The following is a 21686-nucleotide window of genomic DNA, read 5'->3' on the forward strand; positions in this document are numbered from 1 at the left end:
GGAGTGGTTTGGAAGGAAAGGGGTTTTCTCTGAGTGGCCTCAGCAGCTTTTGTGTTTTTGTGGCTACACAAGCACCATTCAGACAGATGACCCGCTGCAAACACTCCCCCTCCCCACCTCAGCTCTTCTCCTGAGGAAACCAGGACACCAACCGATTATTCCTGTGGACATTTAAATAATTGTGGTAGCTGAGAGAAAAGACAACTGCTTTCCCTTGTTGCCATGGAGGGGATTAAATGAGCAGTATAAAAGGCTGGCCGGGCTTTCAATACAAGTGTAGAGACGGGATTAGTGGCGTTAGAGAGGCCGCCGTATGACCTTCTGACTGCTTAGTTCATTAGGTACAACACAGGCCTGGAACTTGTGTTCGTTATCCAACTGTTTAATAGCAGCTCCTCCACCCGGATTTACGATGAGCTTAATTAAAGCCCAGCCATCTCCAAACGCCCGTCATCTTTTACTAGTGTCCTGAATAAAGGCAGATTCACAGAGAGCATAAACCCCACACAATGAGGTGTTATGTTTCATAAAAAACTTAAAACACAAAAAAGGCTCCATTCACAGCTGTCATGCCGCGTTTAAATTACACCGCAACCTCATGTGAACTTCTCCTCCGGGTTTGTTTCGTTTGAATCCGAGTTCACCACAGAAAACCCTGACACTCGAGTCACCACAAACATCATCAGTGAAAATGTGGGATCTCTGTGACCTACAGGCTGCTGGTCACGTCTGAGGGAGGAAAACTGAACGGAAAGACGCTCAGCCGGAAGAGTCCCGTTCGCTCCAGCTCAGTAAAGGCTTGACTAATGGGCGTCAGGATAAGAACACAAGTTTTTTTAATTCTCCTGCTGATGCTGCTGCTCCTCTCTGGACAGCATTTTCTCACAGGCCACACAGCAAGAGGCAGACAAGCACCCTTAAAACCAATGAGCTGGGGTCTCATGGGACCATAATTTGGTGAAAAATGTGTCTGAAATTTAATATTCCCAAACAAAATCTCCCAATACAGTCTTTGAAACCTTCCCAGCTAAATTTGTGGCTTTCCTCCCTCGCACTCAGTTCATCTTCCTTTTCCCTGCTCCGTCTCCGTATAAATAAACTCATAAAGCCCCTGATCAAAGCAGCCAGTGCCACCGCTTCAAAGTAAATCACTGTGCTGAAGGATAAATATTATTTCCTGCATGTTCTCCTGTGCTCCCACCAGCGTAACGTCACTCATGGTGAGAGCGATTTATGGGAAAACAGGGACTGTGTCTGTCGGCAAGATGATTCCAGACTCTAATGGATTTGGTTTAAAGAACAGCACGCAGGTAAGCTAAACATCGCATTCATACCCTGACTCGCTTCAAAAGCAAACAGCTCTTTTCTTGTCAGGTTAACCGATCTTTAAAAACAGCAATCAAGGGTTTTCTCCTCCCCTTCTTCTTTTCCATCTTAAAGTGCACATTCTTCTGAAATCAGCCAGTGAGGGTAATGACAGAAAAGCAAAGCCACACAGAGTTTCAGCTGAGAGATGCAAACTTGAAGGCTTTAAGTCATTACAAATTTTAAAAAACTAAAGAATGAATCTGTTGCATGTATGACTGTTGCGTATGTGTCTGTGATTCAGACAAACTCATGCCTAAACAAGGGCAGCTGAGTCATACTTCCTCGTTGGCGTGTCTGCAGGTGTTACTTTCCCCTCCTCCATAATTAATTACAACCTTCCTGATAAGAACTAATAAATGTTTCTAGACTTCCTGGTGAATGATACATTCCTCCTGTCAGTACTGACTGATGCTCCTGTGAGGTAATGCCTCATGAATAACTTTATTAATCATGAACTACTTTGAATATTCTGCATCAGACATTTTTAGATATTAACTTTTTTAAACAGCTACTTTCTCCATCAGTCTGACAGCTGTTTGCTTTGATTATACACAAAACTACTCATTTATTAAAGATTCAAATACCCTTTAATATCCTGGCACCAGTAGCAAACCCTCATAATTTTTGTACTGCTGTTGTGTTTGGGATATAATGGAGATGAATTACTCCCAGTGTAGTGGTAAGCACTGGGAGTAGATGGCCCTGTATGCGTGCAGACCACCTGTCTGGACACTCTTACCTGTGAGGTATCAAAAGGTGAGACAAATACTGAATATATCAACAGCACTGGGCTCAATCACCGGTGATCAGACAGACATTTACCTGGATTAAAAGCACACATTTCATTTAAAGACATTTTCCCCCCAAAACAAAGGAATCACTTAGCCCCCTAACACACTTATATCCCACAGTGCTCAACATTAGTATTCCCATTCATCTACTCACCAAAGCTCGGAGAGAGGGCTCATCCAACGCTGAATAGCTTTCCAGGGACATTTCTGAGTGTCCTGTCGAGCTCAGGTGAGACGAGGTCTGGATAGGGATAGGTGTCCCGATCAACAACAACAACAACGTCTGTACCCACCTGCACGGCACGTAGGCTGTTGTTATCGTCTTTTTAAAAATTATCCGCACCGTCTATAACTTTCTATTCAGCACAGCAGAAACTTTTTTTTACTTCTGACAACAGAAATAAACCCTCGTCCTGCTACAAGAGCATACCTCGGTCGTCTTCGTCCGTTTCTCGAGTCACAATGAAAGCACACACAGAGACGTTGGGAGCTTTTTGAACCGAGGATTCCCTCGGAAAGGTGTAACCCCGCCCCTCGCTGGATCTGGCCTCTCCCGGCGCTCATTCAAAGCGCGCCGCTGTGTGGGGAGACGTAAAATAGCCTCCAGGTATATATGGCACTCAAATCTTTAAGATTCTCATTAAAATCCTACCTTTTATAATATTAATGAAACCTCTCTAAAATAATACTAATAATTATACATACCTGTTACCAATAATTATAATTATAATTACATCAATTTATAGTCTGTAATTACTTGTTTATACAGTAAATAAGGGATTAGTTTATTTGATAGTACTTATCTAATAAATGTAGATTTTTAAGTTTTATTGTTGATAACAGGGCAGTAGAGTAGACCGGAAAGGTGGGACAGAGACCAGGGAGGGAATGACACACAGGAAATAGCCCAGAGTTGAACTAGAGCCAGGCCCCTGCAGTAACCTTTCAGCAGATGGACATCCACTCAACCCACCAAGCTAAACTGACGCCCAAAGTGTGCCTTCACTACTGCCTTCATTCAAGATTTTGTGCAAATGTTCCAAAGAGATTTTGGTTTATGTTGACACTGATAGCATCACACAACTCCACCACATCCCAAATGTGCTCTGTTGGATTGAGATCTGGTGATTGTGGAGGTCGTTTGAGTACAGTGAAGTCATTATGTTCAAGAAACCAGTTTGAGATTATTTGGCCTTTGTAACATCAGCCATCTGAGTAAGGTTACACTGTGGTTATGGACATAGTCCGCAATGACAGTCAGACTGTTTGACACTATGGGGCCCAAAGTGTGGCAAATAAATGTATCCTACACTATTGCACCATCAGCAGCCTGAACCACTGATAGGCATTCATGCTTTCATGTTGTTCACACCAAATTCTGATCCTACCATCTGAATGAAATCAAGACTCAGACCAGGCAGCATTTCTCCAATCATCTATTGATGAGCTTTTGCAAATTGTTTCCTGTTCTTAGCTGACAGAAGTGATAACCAGTGTGGTCTTCTGCTGCTGTAGCCTATCTGCATCATGGTCCCTCATGTTGTCCATTTAGAGATGCTTTTCTGCATACTTTGGTTGTAACGACTGGTTATTTGAGTTACTTTTTTGAAGCAGTCTGGCCTTTTTCCTCTGACCATTGACATCAACAAAACATTTTCACTCACAGAACTGCCACTCACAGGATATTTTCTGTTTTGGGACGGTTCTCTGTAAACCCCAGAGATGGTAGTGTGGGAAAATCCCAGATCAGCAGTTTGTGAAAAACTCAGAGCAGCCCATCTGGCACCAACAACCAAGCTACGTTCTCAGTCACATAGATTACCTTTCTTCCTCATTCTGATGCTCAGTTTGAATTTCAGCAGGTCATCTCAAGCATGCCTACGTGCCTAAATACACTCAGTTTAACACAGAAAGCAAAGCAATTTACTCAAACTTGAAGTAAATAATCAGAGATTCTGGATTTCTGATTTTCATGCACTTTAACCCAAAAATCATCCAAATTAAAACAAAATAAGTCTTGACATACAGGTATTTAACTTTACATTTAATGAATATATAATATATTAAAATGTAACATTTTAAATATTATTAAAATAACAACATTTATACTGTATTCTTACTGTTAGAGACACTCTAGTATTTCACTTCCCTAGCCACGCTGTTGGCGGTAGAAAAGAAATGAGCAGTGGATTAAGTGAAGAACATGAGCAGATATTTTAGTCTTTCTGCCACTTTGTTACAACCAGGTTTATTCATGTGATGTATATGGAAAAGAAAATACAAACACCGGTCACAAAACTATCAAAGTGCGCCTTAAAACTTTTAATAACTACACAAGACAAAGAGCATCAAGACAGCTGTTCTTAAACAGCATGTCAGCCTAAAATCCAACAAAAACAACACACAAGGTGATTTCGCTCATGAGCTGCTGTCTACTTGGGCATTTTGATCACAAAGGCAAAATGTGCAGATCTCATTATATGAGCAGGCCCTATGTTACACACAAAATACATCCCATCTATCCTAACTACTTAGAGGAGAAACATACAAAACTTTTAACACTACTTCATAAAATATTAGAAAACATCTTATAACACCACAAATATAATTCTATAAGCTTTCTATATGAATTCTATATGATCCGAGATATGATGGTATTTAAATACAAATGAAAACATTACTGAGTAGTTACAAACAAATTATTAAAGACAAAAGTTTAACAGTATAAAAAGACAAGTGTTAAATCGAACCGGAAAATCTTCTCTTGGTCAAAGATGTAGAAATTATAATTGTTCCTCAAGCCCTTTAAACTAAATGTAAAATCTATCAAAGTGCTTTAGGTTATAGAAAGACGAAGAAATGGCAAATAGTGGTTACAAAAAAAAATTAAACGTAACAATAATAGGCTCGAGTAACAAACGAAATATAAAGTCTAACAAATGCACACTGTTGGGGTCAGGTGACTGCCCTTGACACACACAGTTTTCTTCATAAACCAAGATGTGATTTTTAAGGTCTTAAAAAAAAAACAACAACCTTATATTCAGTATAAATTAAGTCCATCTTAGCATTTATAGTGAAGGCTTCATGTTAGCCATAAAACATCTGATATAAAGTAGAATATGTATGAATAAACCAAACAGACTTTTAAGTGCCCCTATTATACTTTGTAGGCTTTCCCTATCCTTTAGTGTGTTATGCATATAATCTGTATGTGAATGATGGACATAACCTCCAGGTATGCCTCAGGCCTGCATCCTTTTAAGCGGTCAGTCTCCTCTGGTTGTAGGCTATGTGAAAAATGGTCCTCGGCTCCTTGGCTCTCGGGATACCTACCCTGAGGAGTATTTATGGGCTCAGTAGCTAGCTTTAGCTCATACTGGATAAAACATGAAGTTCATTTTATAAATTATGCTCCTTGCCAGAGTCACCTGTCAGCATCTTGTCAATCAGAAGTTGATAACTAGTGAGTGTGCAGTTTTGAAGATCAGCTCGAGGCTTCCTAACAGGACTTCTCTAATGAACAGGTGACGCTACGCTGGCTACACTATTTAGCTTTTCTGTGCAGGTTTGCAAAGTTATAAAGTCCATAAGGAGTTACACCCCCCCAGAAAACACTGCTCCTGAACTCATTCTAGATCGCTATGCACCGCACTCCTATAATGCCACAAGACTGGCACTCTCTCAAACAAAGAACGAGCAGCTGCCTCACAGTCTGCCGTGATTTTCACAGTAGAGTCATTTCTGCTCATTCCAAAATATCTTAGTTTAGAGCAAAGCATGCCAAATGTTCTGCTGACTGAAAGACGGTATGCAGGAGTCTTCATGCACCCCTGATATCTGAAGAGGCAGAGTTCGGCACTCCTATAATCTTGATGTTAGAACAGCCACATCATGATGGTTCAGATAAGTAAGAGATAATGGCTGTGCTGTGATTTCATTTATATTTACATGTAAACTAATCACAGAAAGTTAGAAGTAATCAAAATTCTTTCTATTCTGGACTATCTTAAGTATATAATCAGAGCTGTCCTTGCTTTCATGCCAGCTGACCAATCAGAGCAGGGTTTTGTGCAACGGGGGTTCTTAAAATGAGAGGAGCTTAAATGGGAGCTTTTGAAGATTTCACAAGTATACAGTTTGAGAAAATTGTAGTTTTGAACATTAAGGCATGTAAGCTTACTGTAGCAGTCTCCCAAAATAAAAATTACAAAGCTACAAAGAAGCATAATAGGGGCACTCTATTTTTTTATACTAAGAGTAAAATTCCTCAAGATATAAACTTTAAAATCCAAACACTCTCACAGGCACTTAGCAGATAGCTATATGTTTCATTAAGTTTCAAAAAGTGCAAAAAGTTACACGAAAAGCAGAAGAGTAGAAGATTTGGTTATTCCATTTCTGCACCAGTCTCAGCTCTCACTCTTCGTCCTGCTCTTCATTTTGCTTCTTGGGTAACTGCAGTTGGGAAAAAAAAGTGAAAATGCTTTTAAAATCATGCTGTGTGGCCCTCACGTTAATTATACAGTTATTCTGCGATCAAATATCTGCAATCATATAGAAACAAACTTTTATTTATTTATTTTTTAACTCGTTCTGTGTGCAGAGAATTAATGATCTCACTTATTTCATAGTAATAATTACATCCTTGTATTTATATTTAGAGATGGACCGATCCGATATTACGTATCGGTCCGATACTGACCCAAATTACTGGATCGGATATCAGAGAGAAATAAAAAATGTAATCCGATCCATTAAATATCAAAAAAGCACCTCACAAAACTTGCTACACAGCGTAACTCGGCTCATAACGTAGCACGTAGCAGCAGTGTGGTCACGTGATAGAGCGGCTGTGTGTATTTATAGCCTCGCTACCAAACCAGCATTTCATCTCCGAGGAAGTTTTCCCAGAGAGAAGTAAAGCAAGTATGTAAGTTCATCTCTGAATGTCTGTAAAGCATTCCCACGTTAAGCTTAACAACAGAGCGACTGCCTCTCTCTCTCTCCTGCTGCTACTTCAATCGTGAAACTGCTTAATGATCAGCTGATCGGCTTTTCTGTCGTGAGTCCGTCTCTCTTCTTTGTTTTTGGCCCACTTCTCACCAGAAAGAGGAAACCAGCGGCTGAACAACAGCAGCACTATTAAGCTTGATAAGCTGTTGTTAGAATTTATTTAATATTACTTTCTACACCAGGATCTTTTTCTATGTAGCTGACGGCTGGTAACTGTGCAGGGGCGAATCTAGCAAAGTTTAGCCAGGGGGGCCGATAGGGCATGAACAGGGAAAAGGGGGCAGAAAGACATACTTTTCTTTCTTATTCTCATTTAAAATGTCGAGCTTTTAATAAATAATTATCTGACTCTTACACCCAAAGTTTTAATCTGATGTAAAATATATAGTAGTCCATTACTGTATATAGTAACTGTTAAGTCTAATATACCCTAGTAAGCTATAGTACTTTTTCCTTTGGCAAGATACCATCTGTGCAGTCTGCAATTCTGTTGAAGAAAGATGTTGAATCTATTTAATTATTCTTGAAAAATAATTTATTTCTGTGCATTTTCCCCCCTGCATCAAATTAAATTTGATTACATCGATTAAGCATCATGAGGTGGAGGGTGGGGGGTGGTTCCCTATTTTTTTTTGCTGGGAGTTTGCAACCCTATAAGTTAGGTTGCTTAATATTTCTGCTAAGTACTCTTTAAAATACCAGAATAGGGAGGATGGAGTAGGTTTAAGTTTATTAGATTGATCAGTGTTGCTGAACTATGAAATATTTTGGGCGCAGTATATTTTTTACATACAGGTATAACAGAATAGCTTTAGTGTTGTTATTTATTTAAACTTGAGTATAAACTTATACAAAATGCAGCAAGATATTAAAAAACGTTTTATTGATTAAAAAACACACTATATCGGATTCATATCGGTATCGGCAGATATCCAAATTTATGATATCGGTATCGGTAATAAAAAAGTGGTATCGTGCCATCTCTATTTATATTTGCATCATCCTATGATCACCATGAAGAGCGTACATGGTCTGCATCAGTGTGCAGTTACATTTCTATCAAACCTTCTTTTTAGCATAGTGCTGGCCTTACTTTACTGGGTAATGTCCACCTTTTGTGCACATTGGTCAGAACTGCAAACAGCTGTGGTGCAGCGTGAGATCCATCTATCAAAGCTAGCAGTATGATTTGGAGCAGTTTGTGCAGTAATGGCTCTTTTGTGATGGCCTAGCTGCACCATAGACATATAAATAGGTTTTTGTCACCCATGACCCTGTTGCTGGGTTCACTGGTTGCTATGACTTGGACCACTTTCAGTAAATGTTACCAAGAGCTCCCATGACCTGCTGTTTTGGACCTGCTCTATCCTCAATGTTTTCCTTGTGAAAATTTCACAGAGGGGCGTTGAACAAAGTTCTTTCTTTGTGCTAGCTGGTTTAACAAAACCTAAACCCCAGTCAGAGATAACAGATATCACGAGTGGTTATCAACTTTCTCTGTTAAGCTGCGTGCCCACATAAAAAGGGGCGCTTCACCCCTCATGTGACTTTTGTTCCTGCCCAAAATAATCCCTACGAGTGTCGTCTACTGTCATCAGAGATGCTATCAGATAGCGCTGATAAAATGGTGATTAAAAATCTATAAAGAACCTAAAAACCATAGCAGTGAAATGCAACACTGTCACAAATAAGATAAGAGATGAAATAATCTGGTGATTTAGTGTACAGACCAGTAAAATAAACATTATGTTAATTGGCAGAGGTGGAAAGTAACAAAGTACAAATACTGTACTTAAGTACAATTTTCAGGTATCTGTACTTGAATAGTTTTTGTTTTCTCACTACTCTTTACTTTTCCTTCCTACAGTTGTTTGTTGAGGTACTTCAGCATCTAGCTAGCCATACTGAAGATGAGTTAGCATAAAGGGAATGTGAGGTCATTTCAAATGCAGCGTTTTTAAATCAGCTCAACAAACATCAGCTAAAGGTCCAGCTGCTGTATTTCACTCCCAGATGGAGAAAGATAAGAAAGGGGACAGGAGAGAAAGAAGAGAGGTTAATCTAAAGGTAAGAATTGCTTAGTGGGATTTGATAAACTGTAAATTTAAAGCTTACATGTAAGTCCTCATGTTTTTAAATCAGATATTGGGTCTGTACATGTGACATTATGTTTTTTTCATATTGTCAAACTTGCTGCAAAGCAAACTGAGGTAGACTAACTGTTATTTAAAGGCTGCATGAAAATCCTCTGCAGGTTAGTGCAGGATAAACAGGTTAGATTCCTGTGCTGTGATTGGTTTAAAGTAAAGAACAGTGTGCACACACTGGTGCACAGAGGCTGTGGTTTTATGGTCAGAGTTAGGTTACATCAAGTGTACCAGAGATTCATGTGAATTTTGGCTGATGATGCTAAATTCATACCAACTTTATACCATCTAGACAAAAGACAGCATAAACTGTGCGCTATCAGTGTAGAGGATGCAAATCAGCCAGGACAACTTACGAAACATCTGCTTACATCAGGTTGAATTCAGTTGTGTGCATCCACAAAGAGCAGGAGCTATACTATAAACCACTGAATGTATGTCAGTAGAGATTGTGCACAGTGTATGCACTGTTTGGAAGGTAAAGACACTGTCAAGGTACGTCACTCGTTATGCATAAATATGCTGTGTTTTTGTTGTTAATCAAATAAGGATTAATATCAGAAACATCTTATTTGGTTTAACTTCACTTTTTTCTACTTTTACTTTTTTATGTCACCTGCAAAACAAAAAGTTTAGGCTTTAGTTTTGTTTGTTTTCGTACATTTTATTTTATTATTAACAGGTTACTTTGAATAGGTTAACTTTATCCTACTGCTCTGTCATTAATTTAAAGTTTAAGTTTTGGCAAAAACAATTGAGGAACAAACAAACAAACAAAAAAACAAGCAGGAAAATTAGCTGGTGTAGCCTCGTTTAACTTTTTGCTTTTTCACCATGTACATGCAAACAAATATCAATGTAGGTGAATGGGATTTAAAAAGTTGTGTACCTTTGATACTTGATTCCTTCTGTTACCTCTTCCTTCTTTGTTTTCTGGATAATGAAGTCTGGTGGAAAAATACATTTAAATGAGAATATTAATAACATATCAGGTCCATTTATCTATTTTCTTTACTACTTGTTAAGAGTCACAGGGAAAATATCACTAAAAGTGCAGCAAAAACGATATATTTAATTTTTTAAAAACTAACAACAGTCAAGTAAAGCTAAAAAAAATATTTGCACATATAATTATTTTACCCCTTTAGAGATGCATTCTTGTCTGTGTCACAGAAAGAAAAGTGAGTCCCTTCTGCTTCTCCGCCCTGCTGAGGTCTGTTCTTAAGCGAAACATCAAAGTTTGACGTCTTCCTCTGATTCGGTTGGCCGATGCAGCTTTTCTGCCATCCCCTTTGGTTTTGCCCTGATGGTGTTTCCCTGTCAAATGCAAAGTCCTCATCCAAGAAGTCTGCTATATACAAGAGAATTTAAAAAAAAAAAAAAGGTGTAAATGAAAACAAATGCAGATGTAGATACAACAGAAGAAAAACCGGACATACAGTATCTAGTAACCCAAATAAAATGCAAACAACACAAAGCTTTAACAAGTTATACAAACGTGTTTGCTGATACTGCATGAAAGGTATTCTAGCTTTATGTATGTAGTTTCTTTAAACTGAATTGAACATTTCTTTAATTCGGATTTTATTTAACCACAAGTACAAACGAAAACTCAATTAAACACACATAAACACAAAATATCTAAATCAATAAATCAACTTTATTCTCATGCTGTGATCACATTTAACTCCCTGATGAAGGCTCGTTTGCTGAACAAAGTTGTTTTAGATTTATGTGCCGTTACAGCTCACCTGGCTGAGCTCGTGACCCAAATACTGAAGGCTAATGCAGTGGCCGTCTGCCGTCTGTCACCCACCCCCACACCCACACACACTTTCCCCTGCTTTTGTTAAAGGTTAAAATGCCAAAACGTGACTAAACAATGAGAACAAAGACATTTTAAATGTCATTTAAACACAAGTGTGTCAAATCGCTTAATCACTGTTGAAACACAGACTTACAAAATAATTTCTGCTCATATCAAAACAATGTCTCCATATGTTACTACATCACTGCAAATGGCATATTTAGATTTCTCAGAATTAGTCAGTTATTTATTCCCATAAATCAGGTTTCTGAATAAATGTCAGATTTTACCTTGGTGCCTTATTCTCCTCTGAAACTCTGGGGACGGCAGCCCAAAGGCTTCTCTACCAGGGCTTAGTGGCTTTTTGACCGATGCTTTTGTTACGTTATTCAGAGGGTGAGCACTCTGGGGGCGCATATCACATTTGTCCTGTATTAAAGAACAACAAAACAAACAAACAAAATAAATAAAACTTAAAAAACAAACAAACAATACATACACATGTAGTTGAACACATTTTAAAAGGTAACACAGAGTTCTTAACAGTCATCATGAAGTGGGAGTTTTGTATTGGCTGGTTAATTAGACGAGTGAAATACCTGATGGTGAAAGACTACAGCCTCTTCAAGAGCAACTCCACAAAATTCACATGGTATGACCACATCGCCCTCTAGTGGACTGGCTGGAGGACTGTAGGACGCTGGGGAGACTGACCGCGGGAAGGTGGGGATATTAGAAGCGAGTGTGTCAGGAAGGCTGTGCATCAGCCCTGAAGTACTTGTGCTGGTCCTGTCGTCTTTAGGTGGAGATGAGGGCTGTTTGCTGAAAGACGCAAAGGCCGAAGCAGGACTGCATCCAGTCTGAAACAGAGAAAAGTGCACACTGTTGAAGCCTACGTAAGTCAAGTTGTCATGTTATGTCTAGATGGAAATAAGGCATGTGCTCCAACATGCATAGAGTTTAAGTGGACTGTGAACAATCGAAGATAAACCAAAAGGTATGCAAATGTTTACACATTGTGTGATATCAGTCTGGATCTAAGCATTTTACACTGAGCAGCACACACAATTACTTGTCATTTAACAATACAGAGTGCCAACTGAGAGGGCAGCAGTGTGTGCAGAAGGCTTAGAATGAGAACCAGAAATACACAGAGGTTATGAACTAAAGCTGAGGCGGGACTCAGACCAAGAGGGAAAATATCTGAAAATGTCAGCTAAAGTTACTTGGCAGGCTGAAGCAGGTCTTTTAGACTGAGTAAATGAATGTTTCTCTAAGAGGAAATATCTCATGGTTTACTATCAGATATGCATAAAGGTTAGTTTCAAGGTGTAGCCTCTGGGTGGACGCCATCAGAAATATCTAAGTTCATTAGTCAAAAAAAAAACAGAAAGAAAGAAAAAAAGAAATTAACAAGTTAGTGATTAAAATTTTTACATTTATAAAAAAAAAAAAGGCAATATCTTATTTAAAATAACTTACAACTGACAGGGTAAAATCATCAAAGGCACCGTCTCTTTAAATAAAATTCACAACGCCTGTATTCTAACTAACTGTTCAAACTAAAAAACAAAACAAAACAAATCCAATGCATTTCACCACACAAGCCATCATCAGAAAATAAAACAGGACTTTATAAGGAATACATGATCGTTTGTAATGACGTTCCACTAATGGTAAGCTTCCACCTAGGATGAAAGTGGCATTTTCCACCAGTGAAGCTCCACCAATAGGAGGAATCTTGAAAACCTGTGTTATGGTGTTTTGGGCTTCTGCGTGAAGACTTCTGCACTGAAATACAATGGAGTTTTTGGTAATAGTTTATAATGGTAATACTATATAATAGCCCACGACTTAGAGCATAATTCCCCAGAAGTTAAATGGCATTTCAATGTATTTTATTTAAAAACAAAAATATGTGATTATATTTACCTACAAATGCTTAAAAGGTTGGGCACATTAGAATAACGGGCCAGCAAGTCAGCTTTTAACAGGAGGGTGGCTGTGCATTAATAATGCACGTCAACATAATGAATATTAAATATATCCATCCATCCATCTTCATCCGCTTTATCCGAGGCCGGGTCGCGGGGGAAGCAGCCTAAGCAAAGAGGCCCAGACCTCCCTCTCCCCAGCCACCTCCTCCAGCTTATCCGGGGGAACACCAAGGCGTTCCCAGGCCAGCCGAGAGATATAATCTCTCCAGCGTGTCCTGGGTCTGCCCTGGGGCCTCCTCCCGGTGGGACATGCCTGGAACACCTCACCCAGGAGGCGCCCAGGGGGCATCCTTGTCAGATGCCCGAACCACCTCAGCTGGCTCCTTTCGATGTGGAGCAGCAGCGGCTCTACTCTGAGCCCCTCCCGGATGGCCGAACTTCTCACCCTATCTCTAAGGGAGAGGCCAGCCACCCTTCGGAGGAAGATCATTTCCGCCGCTTGTATCCGCGATCTCGTTCTTTCGGTCACTACCCACAGCTCGTGGCCATAGGTGAGGGTAGGGACGTAGATCGACCGGTAAATTGAGAGCTTCGCTTTTACACTCAGCTCCCTCTTCACCACGACGGACCGGTGCAGCATCTGCATTACTGCAGCTGCAGCCCCAATCCGTCTGTCGATCTCCGGATCCCTTCTCCCATCACTCGCGAACAAGACCCCGAGATACTTAAATATAGATGTAAAAAAATAAAATAAAGACGTAAAAAGGCAACATTAATCCACTCCATAATACGGCCCGTGTACCACAAAGTACGAAATCGTTTTACTCATGCAATATGTAAAATTATTTACATGCTACTTTAATTTAATTACAGTATAATTATTTCTTTGTTTCCTGTAAAAGCCTGACTTGTAAGCCCCTTATTCAAGTGTACCTACCTTTAGGTATTAGTGGGTATTGAAATTAAAACGCGTTGAAATTTAATTTAATTACAGGGGAGTTAGTCGCAAGCAGTATTTTAAAGTTATACCGAGTTTTTTAGGTTAAACATCACCACTCTGTGAGAATAAAAGCAGTTTAATGTTACTTGGAAATACAGTTCCTAGGAGTTCTTTGATGATTTATGCTTTGTGTTTTCCTTCCAAAGACAACTTGACATAGATTTGCTATGAATACTGATATGTTTTGTTCTCAAAGAACCAACTTTAAATATTTTTTGTTTCACTGATTATACAGTCAATAAACACCAAAATGCAAGCAAATGAATATAAGCTTTTACTTTGGTAAGTCTGGGGAGGATGAACTGCTCCTTTTTATTTTCATTTGCTGAAACTGGCCCCCTCTAAACTTACACCATGCCTTATTACAGGCGGAAGTAAAACAACGTTTAGAAATGTTGGACGTGAAGAAAATCGGCAAAAGATCCTTATTATTATTCAAAGCAACGATTGTCTAAGTGTATAATTGTGACACACGGCAGTCTTTTCAGGCACCATGTGACTGTAGTGCTTTTGTCCATCGTGTATTCTGTGACCCCACTCAGGTTTTAGCTCAGCCGATTTAAAGGAACTTTCCGACATCTAAAACTCTTGAGTGGTAACATCGAGTTAGCACTGAGACTTAAAGAAACACCAATCAAAGGCAATCTCAAACCTGATGTAAAATGAGGTCGTCTTCTGGAAACAGCTCCTCGCAAAATTCACAAGGCAGCATTGCATCTGGGAAAACAATTTGAAATGATCAATAAATGGATATCCGAATAACCTGATGTTTCCAGCAAACATTAACTCACCTTTTTGATCGTGGTCCTGCACTGCACTTGTACTCGATCCAACAGTGAAGTCTGGATAGTTGTTGTTGGACAGAGAAGTGTTGGATTTTCCAATCTTGTGATCCCAGATACCACTCCACACGTTGCCCTCGACACCTCTGGCCCCCGTGTCTCCTTCAGTCTGCAGGCTGAGAGCCAGCATGTAGTCCAGACCAGATGAATCATCATCCAGAGTGTGCTCAGTATGTGCCCATGTGCTGCCGCTTCTGCTGTGCAGAAAATCACTCTGCCCCAGCACTGGAAGTACAAGATATTTAAAAATAAAATAATTAGTTCAGGAAAATAACTCAACAGCATGGCAGATTCATTCTAATCTCTATGCAAAATGTAGAGTAAAAAGAAAATATAAATGTCTGTTTTTATTATTTTTGGTAAAATGTAAAAGTTAAAACAAACATGACAGTAAGAGACCTAAAGTGTGAGCAATATTTCACAAGTGTAAAAACTCAATTATTTTGAAGAAAACTGACAATAACACTGAGGTTATGCTGATACAGACAAACACACAGTGCTGTGTATGTTCTGTCTGTGTATGTGTGTCCTCCCGCGCAATCAGGAGTTGAGGAACCAAATTTTGCACACAGGTACATCTTAGGCCCCTGAAGCTTCTGATCTAAAACACACGTTATGATGATATCATCATGATACCTAGCAATTATCTAGCCATGGGGTAAAATAACACATTTTTCAGTTTAAGCACCTACAACACCTTATAAAAGTATTTTAATTTTTCAGCTAGTTACATTTCTGGAGCATTCATTTGTGTGCTGCTGTTTCAAAATGTATCAATCAAAACACTCACAGCTGCTAAAAGGATTCTGTGGTGAAATATTTCTCCAGTCTCCTAAGGGCCGAAATCCCCTTGAAGTATTATAAACTGAAGGTCGGGGAAAGACCTGCTGCTCTGCTGCACTGACGTTATTATTTTTCGGGCCTCTCTCTTGGCTTCTCAGGGGGTTTCTAATGGAGTGAGCTTCCAGCCATGCCCCTGACTGAGGGTCCCCTGGACTTCGACCCATCCTACTGTTGTTTCTTTCTTGGGGCGGTGTGAGGCTTCCACATAAGGCCGGATGTGTAGCTTGTTCTCGCAGCATTACATTGCACTTGCAGTAGGGACAAGGCTCAGTGCGCGTTCCACAATAATCCTCGTGGTCTTTGGACTGACTGAAGACAAGCTCCAGTTCGCAGTACTGGCATGGAACCAGCCGCTGAGAGCATTCAGAGCTCTGCAACAGACAATCATCATGAAGACGCAGGATTTAATGAAGATTAACGAAGCTGAGAGTTATAAAAATAAGGAATGGAAAGGCTCTTCAATAATACCTGGTGGGCATCCAAATTATTCTTCTCAATCTTCAAACCACACTTGCAGGTAATCTAAAATGAAAAGCACAGGATTTATTACATTATCATTATCACTGTTGTGACACTTTAGAATCCAATAAGGTTTAAATAAAGAAAAGAAACAACAACTCCCCCACCCCCAAAAAATACACTAACAGAGCTTGCACTTGAGAAGAATTTAACTTTTACATTTTTTAACTTTAACTTTTTACACTTTACACATTAATAAAACCTGTAGAGAGCAGGATGAAACTTTTTTCCAGGTTCAGAAAAAGTTTGAGAACCACTGCAACAAAAAAAATAATCATCTGTGATGTATCACAATATTTCAGCAACTGAGAAACACAAAATGTACATAAAAATATTTTAAAAAGCAGTGACTATGTATAGGGCTGCCACGATTAGTCGACTAGTCACGATTACGTCGACTATCAAAATCGTCGACGACTGATTTAATAGTCGACGCGTCGTTTGAAGCTTTGTAAGATCACAAAAGACGCAGGAATAAGTAGTAGGATTTAAGAGTGTAATAACGGACTGAAACAGAAGATGGCAGCACTGCATGTACAAGGATGCCAGCTGCCGTTAAACCCCGAAGAAGAAGAAGAAGAAGCAGTGTCCCAGAATTCATAGCGCAGCCCAGCTCAGTTTCCAACAATGGCGGCAGCTAGTTAGTTTTAATGTTACTCTTATTATTATTTCTGGGTCACAAAATAAACGTTTAACATATTTTCAGGCGAGAATGTAACTGTGTAAACCTCAAATATCTGCTCAGTTTATCAGGACACCACATATTTTCAAAAGCGCTCCGACGTTTTCGGAGACGTCTGTTACCCACTAGCTCGATAGCTAGCCGGGGGCAAGGCTCACTAGAGCCGTGAGAACACCGGACTCCCGGCAAATCGTTTTCAAACCCACTGCCGTCTTTCGCTACTCAGGTTAAATATATATAAGTCACTTAGATAACTTAAAATGTTATTGTTTGGCTTTTTTCAGTATTTTATTTGTTCCTGAGTAAATCGGTTTGGCTGAGATTAAAGTTATAGTTTTTACACAGCTGAATAAACATCAAGCAGACAGCTGATTATCAGAAGTGTGAGATGCTCGAGAATTTACTCCGTGTCCTGTTATATTTTAGATAGCAAGGAGTTTATTAAACTTCACCGAAACAATCTGCAAATGTCATTAAAATTTAATAAACTATCATCTTGTCTTTATTTTTAGTTAGCACATACCTTAAACACTTAAAGCTGTAAGCTAATGATAGTTACATAAGAGCAGATGGATGCTGGTGCAATAAACTGTACGTTTTACGTCCAGTGGATGATGATCTGATTAGTCGACTAATCGCAAAAATAATCGGTGACTAGTCGACTATCAAAATAATCGTTTGTGGCAGCCCTAACTATGTATCACCGTGTGTTTTATCATTATTATTCCCTTCTGACAAGATGTCCTGCGCACAATTACATCTCTGTCAGCCATCTTCCTCCTGAGTTTCTATTTCTTCATTTCAAGTTAGCCAACTTTCATTTCCTTAACCCCTTTCCTTTTGTTAAGTAACACCAAATGAGTCATAAAGTAAGAGAATCCAGTGAAATCAAATGGGAGGTGGAATCAATTTACAGCAAATAAATGTTTACATAAATTCAGAATTGAATTTACAAAGCTTCTTTCAACATACAAAGTCTTGAATAATTAGGCCCCGTTATATCCCTTATATATTATTATCCTAACAGAGCACTTTAATCTCACACTGCAAGTTAACTTCAGTCTCCGTGAGTTTTCAAACATAGAATGGGAGGCAAAACCTTCAACTTTCAGGCCCCGCAACTATGGAACCATCTCCGAGTTCGGATTTAGGAGACAGACCCTCTTTATTTTTAATATTAGGCTTAAAAGTTTCTTTTTTGATCCACCTTATAGTTAGGGATGAATCAGGTGGGCCTAAGATTCCCTTTGTTATGCACCAATAGGCCTAGGCTGCATGAGGTCTTCTCACACCTGTGTGTCTCACACCTGCGGATGATGCCGTCATTCACCTCCTACATCGTTCCCTCGCTCACCTGGAGACCGCTGGAAGCACTGTGAGAATCATGTTCTTTGATTTCTCCAGTGCCTTCAACACTATTCTTCCCTCGGTTCTGAAGGACAAGCTGGAGAACTCTGGAGTGGACCATCACCTCACTACCTGGATTTTGGACTACCTCACCGACCGACCACAGTATGTGAGGACTCAGGGCTGTGTGTCGGACAGGGTCGTCTGCAGTACGGGGGCCCCACAGGGAACGGTTCTGGCTCCGTTCCTCTTCACCATCTACACTGCAGACTTCTCCCACAATTCCACCCAGTGCTTCCTGCAGAAGTTCTCTGATGACTCTGCAATAGTCGGCCTCATCACTGATGGGGACGACAAGGAGTACAGAGGACTGACCCAAGACTTTGTGGACTGGTGCCAGCTGAACTACCTCCAGATCAACGCCAGTAAAACCAAGGAACTGGTGGTAGACTTCCGCAGGCACAAGCATTCTCCACTGCAACCACTGAACATCCAAGGTATGGACATTGAGGCTGTGGACAGCTACAGGTACCTTGGTGTTCATCTGAACAACAGACTGGACTGGACTCATAACTCAGACGCCCTCTACAGGAAAGGGCAGAGCAGGCTGTACCTGCTGCGGAGACTCAGGTCGTGTGGAGTGGAGGGCCCACTCCTGAAGACCTTCTATGACTCTGTGGTGGCTTCTGCTATCTTTTATGGTGTGGTCTGCTGGGGCGGCAGCATCTCTGCCGGGGACAGGAAGAGACTGAACAGGCTGATCCGAAGGGCCAGCTCTGTTCTAGGATGCCCTCTGGACCCAGTGGAGGTGGTGAGTGACAGGAGAATGGCGGCTAAGCTGTCATCACTGTTGGACAACATCTCCCACCCCATGCAGCAGACTGTGACAGCACTGAGCAGCTCCTTCAGTGGGAGACTGCGGCACCCACGGTATGGGACGGAGAGATTTCGCAGGTCTTTCCTCCCCACTGCTGTCAGACTCCACAATAAAGACTTTAACTGATCAAACACACACATCCACACATGTGCAATAACACTAAGTGCAATAATCTTTTCTGTCATCGTTGTATTTTTACTCAGTTGTATATAGCATTTGTATTCTATTTTTATCTTATTGTATATTTATTTTATTTTATTCTACTGTATATAGTATTTTATTTTATTCTATTCTGTACAGTTGTGTACTGTATTTATTCTTATTGTATCCTAATTTTTGCCTCATAACTTTTGCACTGTCCACTTCCTGCTGTGACAAAACAAATTTCCCACGTGTGGGACTAATAAAGGTTATCTTATCTTATCTTATCTTTATACTGCTGTCTTTAGCAGTTATCAAGTTTGTGTCTCACATCCATAATGTGTCGTTTGTCTTAGCTCTCTCTGCGCTCTCATCTTACAGATTATGACTGCCTCTCCTTGAGCCTGGATCGGGTGAAGGTTTCTTCCTGTAACCAGGGAGTTTTTCCTTCCCACTGTCGCCAAGTCCTTGCCCACAGGGATCGTGTGATTATAGCGGTTTCTTTCTAAAATTGTAGGGTCTTTATGTTACAGTACAAAGAAAACCTTGAGAGGAAAGTTGTTGTGAACTGTCAGTAAATAAATAAAACTGAACTTCATAAGAGAGCACACATCTATCTATTGCAGAGATCATGTTAAAGTCTACATCGCTCCTCTTCAGGCTTACCTGTGTATGTTCCTGCTGCTTGTGATCCTGCAGGTCTGACCTGGGTACTGGCTCCTGGCACACATCACACAGAGAAATATTTCTTCTGCAGTGAATCTCGTGGGTTGTAAAATTGGCCTCAGGGATGTCATGTTTGCTTAAAGGGACAAAGAAAATTAAGAAACCTTTTATAATGGCAATCTATAAAAACTATTCATCGGGCGATGCAAAATATTCCACCTATTATATTATACCTACCAATTGCCACAGAACTGTGTGTTTTCATCTGCCATGATTTTGCCAAAGACTGTGGGGGGGAAAGTTATACATTAGTAACAAATCAGCAAGTTGTTAGGAGGAAGATACATTTAAATCAGCTCTCTGGTGAGTTTGGCGTTCATATGAGCTACAGTTTGAAGCTAAAGAATATGTGTGACTGATTCGTGAAAAAGGTGGCATTTGAACATCGGGCGACAATAATATTTTTTTTTTATCGAGCTCTATTAAAATAGGCCCAGACATTATATGGGCCGCCACTGTTGTTAGTCATTGAAACTGCTTGGCAGCAGGACTTTCGGTTTGCTCACCCAGTGTTTCAGGCAGGTAGCTGACGTTAGCTGACAACGATGGCCTGAATTAGCAAGGAAATTCCTCCTCAGTAATAACTAACAAGCATATTTGAACTAACTCGAAACGTTTTACTGTGCTAGCTCCTTATTATTTTGCTAGATATATAACCCCGTATTGAATACACGACTAGGTATCACCGCAAAGTTAACGCTAGCTAACTAACTTTATAAGCGCATACGAAGAGGCTACTAAGCCAAGAAGCTAATGTAACATCGTTTTCCCCCCCTTTAGATAGTTTCTGCCGACCGTTAGAAACAAAGCCAAATCAACCGATTTAACGCTAGCGCTTATCAGTCAATGATATTCACCCAAACTCACAGACGACAGATAACTACTTGACGACAACTAGCCAGAAAAACAGTTCGCTATTTCCTTCTTGAGCTGGTTTAGATTGACACCCAACGCGAAGTTCGTCAGGCAGTTTACGACTCAACCAAACCAAAGCGTCTCGTCACAATTTATAAAATTGCAACCAGAATACACCTACCAAACGGAATGGCAGGCTCTATATTTTGGGGTCTGGACCCACTTACGTTGAAGCAGTTAAGGGTCAAAGTTAACTGTAAGTCTTAACTCAGGGCACAAAAGCTCCAGATGGCTCTCCAGACTGATCTCTGATTGGTTGACAGGAGGACCGTGCAATGGCTGAAAACGTCTCGGGTAAATCTACTTATTTTTATTTTTTCTATCCTATTTCTCAGAAATCTTACACATTTAATGGTTTAGTGCACATTTTATTGTATGTTTAGCTAGATATTTAAACCTATCATTTCAAAACATGATTGTCGTTAATCAGTTTTCTTTTTTTAAAACCAGAAAAATAATAGTTTCAAATTAAATAACAATAATAATGATTACTATCTTTAAAACTATTAGAATTTTAAGTCTACAATTTAGTAGCGATCGCAAACAAAGTACCAGCTTTAGTCCCATTTATATTCATAGCCTGGATACTATCATACACTACTCAATCACATAAAGCCAAAGTTCAGTCAAAACGTTATAAAATTAAGTCAGTTAAACTCAATGGATGTCAGTTTGTCCAGATAGAAGCATCAAACACTGAGAATTTACTTCTTGTGCTTTGTTGCAAA

General features: G+C 39.9%; 2 protein-coding genes across 8 annotated transcripts in view; both read right to left on the minus strand.

Moving 5' to 3' along the window:
• The window catches only part of smtnb (smoothelin b), a 50332-nt gene extending 47660 nt beyond the window's left edge, over window positions 1–2672 (minus strand). The window contains exons 1-2 of one of the 2 annotated variants that reach the window (XM_084945528.1): window positions 2590–2672; window positions 2314–2452 (exon numbers count right to left, since the gene is read on the minus strand). In XM_084945528.1, the coding sequence (XP_084801654.1) occupies window positions 2314–2364 (51 nt within the window). In that variant the 5' untranslated portion in view covers window positions 2365–2452; window positions 2590–2672. The remainder of the gene's footprint in view (window positions 1–2313; window positions 2453–2589) is intronic. The other variant, XM_084945529.1, reaches the window with a different exon arrangement.
• A 1719-nt stretch (window positions 2673–4391) lies between these two features.
• trafd1 (TRAF-type zinc finger domain containing 1) lies at window positions 4392–21152 on the minus strand. Of its 6 annotated transcripts, none has more exons than XM_084946422.1 (12): window positions 21080–21152; window positions 20221–20269; window positions 19984–20119; window positions 16220–16273; window positions 15699–16122; window positions 14858–15133; window positions 14719–14783; window positions 11729–11989; window positions 11420–11558; window positions 10463–10673; window positions 10212–10269; window positions 4392–6617 (listed from the first exon to the last, which is right to left on the minus strand). In XM_084946422.1, exons 2-12 carry the CDS (start codon window positions 20253–20255, stop codon window positions 6579–6581), a joined length of 1698 nt encoding a protein of 565 aa, XP_084802548.1. In that variant the 5' UTR covers window positions 20256–20269; window positions 21080–21152; the 3' UTR covers window positions 4392–6578. The 6 variants fall into 6 exon arrangements, with proteins under 6 accessions (XP_084802548.1, XP_084802549.1, XP_084802546.1 ...); XM_084946423.1 differs by having other exon boundaries at window positions 21126–21149; XM_084946420.1 differs by lacking the exon at window positions 21080–21152 and adding an exon at window positions 20901–21005.
• Between the last annotated feature and the right edge of the window lie 534 nt (window positions 21153–21686).

The sequence above is a fragment of the Perissodus microlepis genome, chromosome 12, assembly GCF_051167445.1.
Source record: "Perissodus microlepis isolate ML-2025 ecotype Zambia chromosome 12, ASM5116744v1, whole genome shotgun sequence".
Classification (NCBI taxonomy): Eukaryota; Metazoa; Chordata; class Actinopteri; order Cichliformes; family Cichlidae; genus Perissodus; species Perissodus microlepis.